The sequence below is a fragment of the Pyrgilauda ruficollis genome, unplaced genomic scaffold (genome assembly GCF_017590135.1).
Source record: "Pyrgilauda ruficollis isolate IOZ18807 unplaced genomic scaffold, ASM1759013v1 scaffold17, whole genome shotgun sequence".
Taxonomy (NCBI): Eukaryota; Metazoa; Chordata; class Aves; order Passeriformes; family Passeridae; genus Pyrgilauda; species Pyrgilauda ruficollis.
The window spans coordinates 10497846-10512190 of NW_024515875.1; the positions used below are offsets into that span (position 1 = coordinate 10497846).

The window sequence follows — 14345 nt, forward strand, 5'->3', positions numbered from 1 at the left end:
CAGCGATCCATGAGCTCACTGCTGACACAGTCTCCCAGACAAGAAGCAGGACAGCACTAAAACCACAGCTCAGGCAGGAGGTCAGACACAGCCTTGCTGAAATGCCACTGGATCTCAGTCCCAGAGAGCAGGGAGGGTCTGCAGAGCTCTGGTGATATGTTCTCTCTAAGTGAAACTGTTTCTTTACAGTTTATTTGTCTCTGGGGAGACAAATAAACAGTTTTTTACTGCAAACAGCTCCTCAAGGCATAGGCCACAAGATTCCCCCTCCTCAGTGACAGATGAGGCGCTGAGATGGATCTGGCTGTTCTTTCTCTTCAGGACTAATTTTTGAGACGGTTGTAGGTATCAGGGATACTATGCATTCCCACAGCTCATCTTCATTTGTCATCCCCAGATCTACCTAATATTTGTAAATAACTTCCTCCACAGCAAGCCAATTTCCACATGAACGGCAGTGGTTCCCAAGAATACGGTTATGGCCACAGACTGCAAGTTCCAACACATGCCACTTCCTTTTGTTTACAAGGAAAGTTTGGTTCAGTGAGCAATAGCATGTTTCCCACAACAACTGACAGCCCCCTAAAGATAACATTAATAATGAAGTCTGTTCTAATGAAAGTCTACCTGCTCTCTAGAGCAAACTTAAGATGTGTAAATTATTTTTAAGCAGATGGCTTTAAGTAGTTAACAGCAGCTTAATGAGGCAAATTAAAAACAGTTCATGATTCGCTAAACCCTGTCTGCTTTGTGCCTTAATTGTTCAATTGTCATTTCTTGGCAAGGAGCAAGAATAAATAAAGAAGCCAGGCATTGTATAAAAGGCAGCACCTCATGCCAGAACTGATGCTGCAGCCCCAACACCTGAGGGTGAGGCTTCCTTCTAGCCAGGAGCAGAGGGGAGCGAGCCACCGGCCCTCCCTGACCCCAGGGCACATCCACCCTCGGCAGAAAGCTTCTGAATGACTTCCTGCACACAGAATAAAAAAGATGAAATACAATACTGAGCAGAGGTATGTTTAGCATGCACAGGCTGCCCTGCTGGAAAGCAAGACAGTGAGATAACATTGGAGCAGTGCAGAAGCACAAACAGGTGGAGATGTGGATCAACTATGCCCACAGTATTTTTAATTCACAAGTTGTAACTACAACACTGATTCAATATTTTAAACTAGAGACACAGAGAGAACAACCAAGCAAAAAATTACTAATTTGGCTATTTATAAACTGAAATCTCAGAACTGTAATCGTCACTTTTGACTTTAAAATAAAGCAAAACTCACTAAAACCTGTGCTATACTCAGTAGACTGGAAATGCCAAGATAAACAAACCACTGATTCATTTCAACCAAGAGCAGTAGCACAGAATTACTTTGCAACAAAAGAAGGAAGCAATAAAAAGGGAGGCTGATCTTCCTCAAGGATCACAAACTGGCAAAGTGCTATTGTAATATGTCAGAGAAGGAGTTCAAGAGTGGAAAAGTCAAGTGACCAGGAGGGGGTAGCAAAGTGATTAATAAGCTAATAGTGACTTTCATTGAGAAACCCACATACCCCACCACCATTAGTTGTTCTGGTCTGTACCAAGTGGCCTTAGACTGCAGGAGCCCTCTTTCTCTGTGCAGGAAACTTGCAAAGAATTGTTTTTCTGTTTGTCTTCAGGCTGGCTCTGATTAAATTTCAGTTCAATCTTTACTTCATGTAGTTGGACTTAGTGCTCCTCAGCTGCTCTAAATAGGTGCAAGCTCCCCTTTTAATCCTTTAATCCAGAAAGCTGAGGCCCTGGAAATTGCAGCTGCTGCAATTCACTGCAGAAATTCAACCTAAGGATGTCATAAGCCATAGTGGTTGGCTTAAAAGTGCAAACACTTGTAAATTAACTGCAGCAAAGGCAGCCTTGGTAAAAGGAGGTGGAGGTGCAATTTTTAGCATATAAACTATGTACCACTAAGGAACACATTACCAGCATGAGAATTTTTCTGAAAACATGCAGGATCTCATATAACAGAACCACATTTGAAGAATGTTAGTTAATCATTTATCAGCTGGGAGGTAGCTGAACAGACACTGCTTCCCATTCTACTGTCTGGTGCCACAACAGAATCCAGCAACATGAAACATGCGGCTCACCTCCTCTGGACCTGCAGATGCGTGAGCACACCTGCTCAGCACACACAGCTCTGGAGAATGGAGTGGCTGAACTCTAAATACTCCAGATGGAGAAACTAGATGTCAATATTATAACAAGGCTTGGAAAAATATGGATGGTTCTTGAGTTCCTTAACTGTACTCTTTGAAAAAACAAACTTTAATCTGAGTAGAATCACGTTCCATTTCTAGTTTCATTTAGAGATGACTAAAGCATTTTTGTCAAAGTTGTTTAAAGAAACCCCAAGAGAACAGCTTGAGGCAGACAGAATATTTCAGTTGGAAGAATTAAAGTCTGGCAGCTACAAGAAACTGAAGCCACAATCACTTAATGGAAAGTATTAAACAATCTTAATTATAAGTACTACCAGTTTCTCATATAATAAAATTAAGCAAAATTACTTCCTAGATCTGTAGGGACTATCAAACTAAAGATTAAAAACAGTTAAACTTGCACAATTCAAGTGTGTCCAAAGACAATAGAAATACTTTGAAACAGACCAGCAAGTATAACGAGCCAACTAATACACATATTTAGGTAACTAATGCTCTTAGAATCAAAACACTTCTTCAGACTGAATGTAATTTATGATTCTGTAATGTCAAAGGAGTATCCTAATTTGGTATCTTACAACAGACTGTACTTTCACTCTCAGGAATTCACAGCTGGAACAAATGTTTTCTTTTTTTTTATTCAAACTTTCCTGAAACATCAAAACATTCCAGCTATTATTTATAATTCTGGAAAGATTTAGGTCATCTCTCAGAAGACATGTTCAAGAATTAAACACCAATCAACTAAATACATCAAGTCCACATGCTAAAATTAGAAACACATTAAATCCTTGTGTCGGTGTGTTTACTGAGAAGCCTTTATCACCTGAAGTTGTCTTTTCAAGGTTATTACATTCACCCTCAGAGCCACCCAAATGAAACACGCCTACCTCTCAGCCAAGTTTGGAGTCACTGTAAATCCCAACTGTGTGGGCAGCTTTAATAAAGCCCCTGCGATTTGCAGGTATGCACCCAAAACCCAAAGAGTCCCTTTTGAAAAAGACTTCATATATAGGGGATTGACAAGTTCTTAAGGTCATTACACCCTTTAGTTTATTCACCTCAATCTTCCTTGAAGATCTCAATTCTCCTCTTGAAGATTATAAACAAGAACATGGGAAAGGGTAACCTTTATTAGATTAAATCTAGTTCAACACTCATCTGCACCAAATCAGCTGGCAAAACCACTGTCAAAAACTTCACCCTTCAAGTTGTATCAAGACATGACATGACAGTTTATATCTATACATATCTACCTATCTATCTATTTCCCAGCTCCCAATAAGGAAGCTGACAGTCAAAAGTGATTTCCCTGTTTTTGACGTACTTTTGGATTATACCACATGCAATATAAATCCAGGCTACTCTGACTGTTTCTTCCTCCTAAACTTCAGTCTATGTAGCTCTTATTTTTCTCATGTCAGATGCTTCAAATGGCACACACAGCCACCTGAAGCTTTGATCACTCTGTAAGTGCTGGGAAATTGTATTGATTTTAAGACTTTTTCAGACCATGCTCTGTGACAGAGACTGATCTACCACACCATATGTGGACTGCATTCATCACCACCCCTCTCTTACTTGACTATATATGTCATATGGGATCATTTCTGCAAGATCACACAGATCTTCAAGTCAAGATGATATTTTAGCTTGCTGCTACAAGGACAGTCCAACTCCCAGTAGAACTTCAGGATTAAAAGAAGCCATTAGTAAGATACATTCAATATTCACTGAACAGAACTATAGACCCTCTCTTCTCGATGTCCCCAAACTGAAAATGTTTCTCACGTGACCATCAGCAGGTACATCTCCACACAGAACTCAGAATATGAAGTCTCACATACTGAAGACATAATCAAAAGAAACAGAAGTCAGATGTGACAACAGATGTAATCTGAATTTACCAATCATCTAGAGAGCATTGATAGAAACACTTAAGTGCGCAGCCTCCAACACATTACAGAGAAGGAATAAAATAAAATCAAGAAAGTTTAATAAGGCTGTAACAAGATTGTAAGTGGATTTTGATAGGGTTCCCTTTCATAAGAAACTACTAAGTCAAGAATGATTCAAAAATGCAGCTTTAGGCATAAAATTATCAAAGAAATAATGAGATTCCATAGGAAATCAAACTCTAAAATCTCAGTGATGTCAAAGGATAACTTTCTACTCCCAAATGATTTCAAGTTAATGTCTTCAAAGCCATCAGTGTAAGCTCTCAAAAATATCAGGAGGTACCCTAAACATGCCAGACTTCATTAATATAGAAGAATTTACTGAATTCACAGTAAATGACAAAGATGAGAAAAACAAATGGAGAAGCAGCTGTGGGACAAATCATAAATTCTAGATATTGACGCACTCCACACCGAGATCATGCTCTAGAAGCATAGCTTGGTAGTACAGCAAAATGAAATATTCATCTCTTTGCCTAGCAAAGTATGCAAGCATTCTCATAAACCGAAGTTATACCATATCCAAACCCTCTCTTTAGGAATTATTTATAGACACTCCTTTTCAAATGCATAATTCATATACATGTTTAACCTTCCAATAACACTAGAATCTTTAACACACTAAACAAAGGTTTTATTTGTTCACCTTTTTCAGCATCTTGCTCAGCAGACCAGCAAAGCATCTTAACCTTGTAGTCTTATAAAAGCATATTTCCTGTAATGCACAGTTCTGTTGTATTTCATTAAAATAAAATTTTAACAGATTATCTTGCTCTTGGCTTCTAATGAATAAACAAATTTGAATGCAGCTTTTTCTTGGAACACAGCTAATTACATTTGTACAAGGTTGTAAAGCAAAAGTACAAGGGGAATTCCCCAACAGAGATTACACAGATTATCTTCTATTCAAAACACATGCATGTTCCTAAGGACAGAACAACACAAAGTAAATTGGAGAGAAAAATTAAGGACACCTGCCAAGATAGCAAAAGAAATTAAACTGCAAAAAACCACCCCCACCTCCTCATATGCAACAGCATACCTACTACTGGAAGTCTAGAAATAATGCAGTAATTTTATTTGCTCATAATGTAATAAACTGAAAGCAGATTTCAAATAGAAAAACCTCTGTAAATAAATACAGCAATGTTCAAACTAACTATCACATAAATCACATATCTCCAGTTCTATAAATGATGTTCCAAACACGAATTTAAAAAGAAATTTACTTCCTAATCAAATAAATGTGCAAAAATGCAGTCAGGTTGGGAACTACTCTACAGGTACTTTTACAGTATGCGATTATTTTACTTCTGTACCATTTCTATTTAAGAGACAGAAAATCTTTTCCTTATGCTGAAGGGGAAAAATAATCATCTGCAAGTTAAAGATTAGAAATTATTATTCACAAGTCCAAATAGAAAGTAGTTATCTGATGAGTTTCAGAAAATACTTTGGAATATACAAGGTTGACTTGACCCAATTCCTTTTGCTTCCTTTTAGGTTATGGATGTTTTGCCAGAACTTGACATTACCTTTCACAGTTTTATTTTTCCTAATTCATGGCATTGCTAGTTTCTTTAAAGAATGTACAGGTATTAATAGATATAATTTAAGATACTTCTTGTGCTAAGCCAGGCATGTAGTAAATAGGTAAGGGTATGAGAGAGAATGTAGAATATCTTCACAGTTAAAGAAGATTATGAACAGGTTCAGCTGCCAAAGACAGGTTTTCCACAACTAGCATCTCTGCACTATCTCTAACCACACTATCAGCCTGTTAATTTATGCTACAATTATATTTTTATCTGAAATATTTATCTGCAGTATTTCTTTAATCTTTTCAAGGACTATTTCGTTCTTCAATATTATTCACTTCACCTTGCCATCTGCAAGGGTTTTCATCTCCCAGAGGCAGGTGTAAAGATTGAAAGGGTTTCTTGCTTAATTTTAAAAATGAAAGGCCCAATAACTGATAAATAAATCAGGATCTGTATTTCTATCTCTGTAGCACCCTTGAAAGTTTGCATTTTAGAGAGCCACTCTCCCTATGGATCAGATAGAGCTCACACTGTCAGGGCAATACCCTTCAGCTGACATGCTGATTTTTCTCAGTGTTCGCATTCTCACAAGGGAACAGGCAGAGTGTGACAGCACCTTCTTCATCAAAAAGCAGACTGGCATCACAGGGCTGCCAGAGCTGGGTGGCAGATCTCAGAGGCTGATACTGGGACCCACAGCCCTAGGTTTATGTGCCAGCAACTGAAAACATCTGTGTGTGTTTGTTTTTCCCAGGGAATTTAATCCTGAGTGCATGTGTAGTTCATTAGCAAACTCCCAGCTGGACAGCAGGAGACCCACATCTGAAAAGACCCCAACTCTGTGCTGATGGCTGTACAGGTCCAGGGTGCAAGCACAGGTACTGGACTGAGAGCCTCTGCTAATATTTGAAGGGTCCCTGAGCAGGAGGATCCCTGGGAAGGGTGCAAGCCCATGCATCTATCTGACAGTGAACATAAGGAGGAGGATCAAAACCTGGCTACCTGTGGGTGTGTTGTGGCAGGACTACACGGGGGTGCTGCAAAGGCAGGGCTGTTGGTGGCTCTCTGTGTGGGCAGCTGCATCAGTGTCCTCTTAATGCACCTCTGGAATATGTGCTGACTGCAAATGGGAACTTCAGCAGTCACATCCATCAGACAGGGATGGAGACACTTGGACCTGGATGGCCTTCAAGAGCTGGGACGGAGGAATCCCCAGGTCTTGGAGTCTACTAAATACAGTGGTTTTCTTACCATCTTTAACCATGTTATATACCTTAACATCAAATTTATTTTCACTGTTCCTTTAAATTCTGAAAAATAGATATAGACAGATGGTGGTGTGTATTTGATACCATATCACATCACAAATGAAAATAGAGAGGATGCATTGCTCATGGTTTGTCTATTACCTGCAAGAGTTTAAATGAAGCCTTTTGCTTAATTACTTTGCTCAGCCCAAGGGCATTAGCCTCAAACCAGCTGTACAGACAGGCATAAAAAACCTGGAATATTCACCCAGTATTTCCACTCAGTATTTCCACTCAGTACCCCAAAAAAGTAATTTAATGGTTTGTTTCCAGTGTTTGAAAATTGCACCATTTTAAAAGAAGGGTAAATCTAACACAAATAAATTAAATATACAGATGCCTCTTCCAAGTAGCATTTTAAAATTAAAAGTGCTTGGTTTAATTTGAGCAGTTATTGTTGAAAATTAAAGACCACCTGAAGAAAATGCAATATGCACATCCATAAAGATACTTGCTTAAGTTTATTTCAAGGCCAGTGCAAAGCACAACCAGCTGGGAGATAGAGGATGTAAACTTCTCCCATTCAGCCACCCAGGTTGTGCCTCTACCTACTCTGTAGTAACAGGTGCAGGAAGCTGCAAGAAAGTAAGAACTTCACCAGAGGGGGCTAAGGTAGTGTAACAGGCTAAATACCTGTGTGAATCTTCTTATTGCCTTTAAAGGATAGCTATCACATTGACATGGAAGACACCAATTAAATTTAATGCATTTAATACTCATATCACTTGTGATCAATATCACACTGTCAATGAGTCCTTATAAAGATGATGACAGTCCCACACTGGGCTTTTAGACTGGACTACTTGCAAGTCTGAGTAAGGGGCTTGTTTTCTGGAAGGAGACATGAATAAAGCAGCAGAGAATAGACTGCAGCCTGAATGTTCATCACATCAGCATTTGCTGGTGACAAATTCGGTGTCTGCTGCTACATTCCTAATAGCAATGCTCAGCTCATGCACTGTAAATTCACATGCTAGCTTACTTCACAGCAACTTGTTAATGTGCCCACATATCACTAAGGTGAAATAAACATATAAGATTAACACAGCAGGACATTTCTGCTTATTTTCTTGCATATGGAAGCCATATTTGGCCTAAACCCCAACTTTAGTTAAACTGACTCTTGGTAACCAATCCAGGTAACTCTATAGGAAATGAGATTTGAAGTTAAGAGTAATTAGAGTTCCCCTTCAATAACACTAATACTTGCAAGAGATGTTGGAACCAGAAGAAATTAAGTAGTTTATTTTCAATGTTGGAAAGCAAAAAGGAAGAATGACCAATTTACAGGAATGTGCAAACGGGACGTGCGTGCCCTGACTTTGCAATAACATGCAGATTTGGCATTTCTTTTGTTATTGCATTTCTAGTTGGTATTCTCATCTAACATGTTTACAAATGCAAACTAAATTTTTTTTACATATTTTATTTTTTTAAGAAATCAATTTTCTTCAGTACCAATCAATTTCTATAATTTTGAAATCCCAGCTTTTTAATCAACTTTCTGTTACATCTGCTTAGGAGGCTTCTCTAGAAAGTGCTGTTCCTGCTTTTGAAAATAATCTAAATTCAAAGTTCTGATGCTCACACTAATCCAACTGCTCAGCACATGTAAACGAAAAGCTAACAAAGTCAACTGAAGGTTAATGTGAGAGGCTAGAAAATCCTTCCTGACAGCTATTTTCCTTTCAGTCTTGCAGAAACTGAAACCCCAAAGCAGAAGTATTGTAAATAACTTGTTCCTACTGGACCATCACCTTAGCCTGTAAGTAAAAATGGAATCTGTCAACATTCCTGTAGGCATTACAGCTCTGCCTTCTAGCAAATGGCCCAGTGAGCTGACAAATATTGAACTGAACCCATTCAAAAGATCTGTCACAACCCCCATGCTGCAATAATACCTGCACATTATAAGCTTAACCCCAAATATTTAGCTATCATTTTCCTCCTCCTGGGTATAATGAACCCCCTTGCTGCTACACAGCATTAAGTGTCCAGTTGTATTACAAAGCATTTGCATTGGAAAGGATGGGGATTTAGCAATGACCAGTAAGCCATTCACCCACCAGTTTTTAGGACTGGGGTTTACAGCATTCAAGTGGAAAGAAATTTCGGGATGAAGCAGTAGTCCCTGCTCAGTCCTGGCTGCTGTGGCTTCAGACCCTGGCTGCTGCTTCACTGAGGCAGGCAGTAAAAGAAATAAGTAATCTGTCACCCTTCTTCAAGGGCTACGTCAAGTAAATTAAATGCAAATGAAAATTTATATTAATTAAATAGTAATCACTTCAAAGTCATGCCTATAGATTAATGCCACACTGACATAATGATTTGACTAATCTCTATAACTTGTTAAGAACCTGGAAGCAATGGTCACATCCCTCTTGATGAAATGATTATTACTAATTGAGTGGTAAGTTACTTCACTAGTTATACCTGATCAGGCATTTTTAAGAGAAACATTGACTGGTTTGAATGAAAGCACACATCTCTGTAAGCTCCAGCAGACAAACAAGTGGAAAAGATGGTCTGCACATCTCAGGGTAGTGTCCCCAGCACATCATTCCCAGCAGTGAAACTGCAGAACATGCTATTTATACTGAGATCAAAAGGCCTGCACTCTGATAAATCAAACCCCAGCAGGAATGACTCACTGGACCCTGAACCCTCACATCAGAAGGATGTCAACAAGGTTACAGCATATCACATACACCACTCCCCTTCTCCTAACCCAAGAAGAGCACAGAGCACCTTTTGAGCATACATTTAAACAAGGCAAACCAGACAAGACACAACAACATGGCCTACAATCTATGGAGGCTAAAACAGAAATGTTCTGAGGCACAGAAGAACCCTGTAACAACTGCTGATCCCACAAAGGCCTGAAAAATCTTTACAAAAAGCCAGCTCATCACCATTCATGAACCCCGGATATCCATAGAGGACTGGGGGACCAACGTACCTTTGGTTCAAACCCACAAAATTAGGGTGTGCCTAGGCTCCCGGTGCAAACAGCTCTGAGAAGGTATCAAAATACTCTAACAAGTATTAAGGTAGAAGCTACCAAGAACTTTACACAAGGTTTTGTTTGCAAATAGAGATGGATCCAATTTACAGCCCTATGGGGCCACACCAAAGCCAAAGAAAATGATGCTTCCCTTCTCTCCCACAATTTTGCAACAGGAATTTCCTTTAAATATTCAAGTTTACCTATCAGCTTGTTGGAACAAAATTAAACAAAACAGCAATACTTCTAGAAGAGTACAATTTTTCTTCTATTCAAATAGTGTAATTTTTTTCTTCAAAAAATAAATTAAAAGGCAAAGAAAAATATAATTGCTGAGAAAACTTGACCTAAATGAATTCTTCCACTATATATTTTGTCTAATACTAAGAATCAACTGGTAGTAATAGCATTAATTGGTCTGACTGCCAAGTTCCCATCACCACTGATGTTATTGCTACTTTGAATAAAGGTACTCCACACTAGAATGAAGGGTACAGAAATAGAAAATAAACCCACCACTAGAAAGATGCTGTATTGCAGCTATATTCCATAGTTCTTCAGCAGCGTATTTAGGTATGTATTTATGCTGATTTATTTTATTTATTTCACACCCCTGGTGACTTAGTTGGAATATTGCAGAGATTAACAAAAAAACTAACTAGAATTGAACCAGAAAAAGTCTAAGCAGAAAAAAAATTGCTGAAATGAAGAAAGAAAGAAAAAAAGAACAGAAAGCAACACTAGAAAGGTCAGAGTGAAGTTACTTGTATCTAGGCAAATAAAGTGTTCTGAAATAATTCTCAGAAACTATGTGCAAAAAGTACTTTGTAGAAGATAAGATGCATCAAACTAAAGGTCACAGCAAAGATGAAAAGGGCAGCTTTCCTAGAAGCTGGAAAAAGAAAAGTTATGCTTTGATACTCTTTCCATTGTCTCAGTCTTTCCAGTACAAAGGTATATAACAAGCCAAATACAATGCTCTTTGAAATTACCTTCTGAGGGGAACATAAAAGCCTTGCCTGCCTGTAATACCAACCATGGGACTCAAGCCAGTAACACTGTAGGGGGCTCAGACACGAGGCCTCTAGTGAATTGGGATGTTGTGTGTGAAGGCATCATCCTTACTCGACTCACTCATGCATAGCAGAACACAACCTCTGCAAGGGAGAAAGAAAGAAATTCCTCCCTAAGCCCCAGCTACTCCATCCCATCTGTCCAGTGTTTCAGACCACGTGCTCCTTTACTGTAACTTCTTAAATTTTTGCAAGTAGATGCACCAAAGAGCAATCTACCAGGGCTACAGCCGAGACATTTTCTCATCATTCCATCCAGGTTTGTGAAAGGAAATGCAGAATTATGGATTCTTGCTATCTAGTCCCCACAGCATCAGTATTAGGTTTACAAATGCTGTTTGTCCTAGTTTCATCTGGGACAGCATTAATTTTTTAGAGTACCTGGGAGGGGGCATGGCCAGACCCTAATGTTGTTCAGTACCAAGTCAGGTCATTGCCAGAGGCAGGGAAAACAACTCCTCTCAGGAAAAGGGCATCCTTTTTGGTCAGGGAGAAGAAACTGGCTGGAAAGAACAGGTCTTCTATGTAAACCGTTTCTTTGTCTTATAGCTTTTGTTATTGATATTGTCACAGTTACTGTTCATTTTCTAGTCTCACTGTTGTTTCTGGTAAATTGTTCTTATCTCTTCCAACAGGAGGCAGGCAGAGGGCGAGTGAGCAGCGCGTGTGGTTTTAGCAGAACTACTAAACTGGAGACTACCACCCTAAGCCATGACACTGTTGCACTGGGAAAATCCTAGAAATATTACCAGGACATCTGAACATGCATTTGGAACCTTATTTGCTAAAAAAAAAACCCCAAAAACCAAAAAACCCAAACCCCAACCGTCAAACTGCAGGAAATAAATTTATGACTCATGATTAGCATAGAAAAATTAAAGGCTCTAAGAATTTGTATTTCTTTTTATCCTCAGAATATAAGTCTCAGTTTGTAATACTAAACTTGAGTCCCAAATGTATTATCTTGCAAAATCCATTTAATAGTATGTTTGGCTCCACCAAACTTCTGCAAAGTTAAACTTTTCATTGTATGTTTATTTTTAGTGATGAGGAGTACTTTCTTTATTCCCAAGAGATACTAATTCTGTGCATTGTTATTATAAGAAAGCTGAAGAGGGACTTTTTACAAGGGCATGTAGTGACAGGACAAGGGGAGATGGACTCAAAGTGAAAGAGAGTAGGTTTAAATTAGATATTAGAAAGAAATTCTTTGCTGTGGGGGTGAGTTGCCCATAGAAGCTGAGTATGCCCAAACCCTGGAAGTGTTCAAGGCCAGGTTAGAGGCTTTGAGCAAGCTGATCCAGTGGAAGGTGCCCCTGCCCACAGCAGGGGGATTGGAACTAGATGATTTTTACTGCCCTTTCCAACCCAAGCCATTCCATGATTCTATGAAACAGCCTCCAAAGAATCCTGGTGATACGTCACATTAGACTACTTTTGATAAAACCAGCACAAGCAGATGGTTAGGAATAAAAAAAAAAAATAAATACAAAAAATTGTTTCAAAACAAAAATACAAAATTATCTTTTGAATAAATAATGCCTGAGTATTTGTATTTGCATATTTTCCTATTTCTGAATATGTTGTCAAACTTAAATTTATCAGAAGAATTTGTCCCATCAATCCATTTGCCCATCTCAGATGGTGTCATGATTCACTCAAAAATATAAGATGCTTTGGAGAGAATTCTGGCTTTAAAGATGGGATTAGACAAGTATTTCACAATGACTGCAATGACAGCTGTATTCATCTCCCTCACATACCAGATTCAAAGTCAGAAGCAGATTCTCAGTTTGCAAGCCAGAACATGTTCTGCTGGATATTTACAGCCAATCACTGAAATCCCCAAAACCTATCAATGATGTCAAACAGGACAGAAATAGATCATCTTGTGTGTTTTTCCTAAATAGACCTGCATTTATAAAGGAAAAAGAAATAAAACCTTGAAGAAAAAAACTCTCTTTTATCACGGCCACTACCAAAGCACAAAACCACTCAACTTTTTTTGAAAGAACCACTTCAAGTAAGGAATGATGTTGGTGTCTCTCTCTTGATATTTTATCTCTCCTCTTAACTTGTCAGCAACAATGCCTGCTTTTTCTTTTCATTCCAAAGCTTTTTTTTTACATCTATAAGGAGGTTCATCATGCCATTTCACATGCCACTAAGGAGATGAATTATATTTGTAGATGTCAGTGCCTAACACAATTTAACCACCACAAACATGCATTAATGCACGTCACCTTACAATAATCCACTTACCAGATGGTTTGCAGAACAAAACCAGGAACAGAATCAAAATGAGGAAATACTTTCAGACTTATTCTTTATTACTGAAGATTTTATTGACTGATAAACACAAGGATAGGAATCAGATTAAATAGGAAGCTGTTTTCAGAAAGTACCCTAAAAAGTGAGCTCTGTGACTTCAGACAGAGACAGGCAAGGATTCATTTCAGGAGATCTCAAGTTCAAGCAATCCTTCTGTGTTTTACGTTATCAAGCAATGCTGTTTGTGCCCTACAGAAAAAACTTTCTGATCTCCAACTCAACAACAAAGTAAGAAGTAGACTTCTAATTAGGAATTAATAAAATAAGAATACTTACGCTGACCCCACCGGCCTGTTCTTGGATTCAAATAATTTGGATAAAGTCCATTAGGACGATCCATTTTTTGAAGTAACTTCCGAATGTGCATGACCTAAATTAAATCAAGAATCAGGTTCACCGCTAACAACGTTCGTCTGCCCTCTGCACAAAGTTAAATTTAATCTTTTTTATTTTTCTTTCATTTTTAGTAGCAAATTTTGTTAATCTGAACCACAAGCTTTCCTGAGGGCTTTCTTCAGATTTGTACATTTTTGGTTTTAAAGGACTGCTCACATAAACATGCTTAAAAAAATCACAAATTTTAAATGTATTCTGAAACAAATAAGAAAACCTGTGTTATCATATATTTCTACTTGAAAAATACATCTATTTGGTAACAGAAATACAAGCACAAAAATATTTACCTGCTACCAAGAATGGAAGTAGAATTTAATATAGAAAGTACTTCCTCTTTAATGAAATTTATGGTAAGATGTGTGATAAAAATATTGGTTTTTGAGACTCACCTTGTTGTAATATACAGGATCCCCTGTCAAATAGCTGAGGTGGACAAATTCCATGTGCAGAGTACCAAACTCAGCAAGGATGCTGCTGCCAGCAGAAGCCCAGCCCCAGTTTCGACCAACACCACTGAATTCCAACAAATATGC

At 38.4% G+C, this 14345-nt stretch overlaps 1 protein-coding gene across 1 annotated transcript in view; it reads right to left on the reverse strand.

Annotated features, from left to right (window-relative positions):
* The window catches only part of MAN1A2 (mannosidase alpha class 1A member 2), a 134578-nt gene that overhangs the window by 31595 nt on the left and 88638 nt on the right, over positions 1-14345 (reverse strand). The window contains exons 7-8 of the mRNA XM_041463775.1: positions 14202-14325; positions 13693-13786 (exon numbers count right to left, since the gene is read on the reverse strand). Of these exons, the coding sequence (XP_041319709.1) occupies positions 13693-13786; positions 14202-14325 (218 nt within the window). The remainder of the gene's footprint in view (positions 1-13692; positions 13787-14201; positions 14326-14345) is intronic.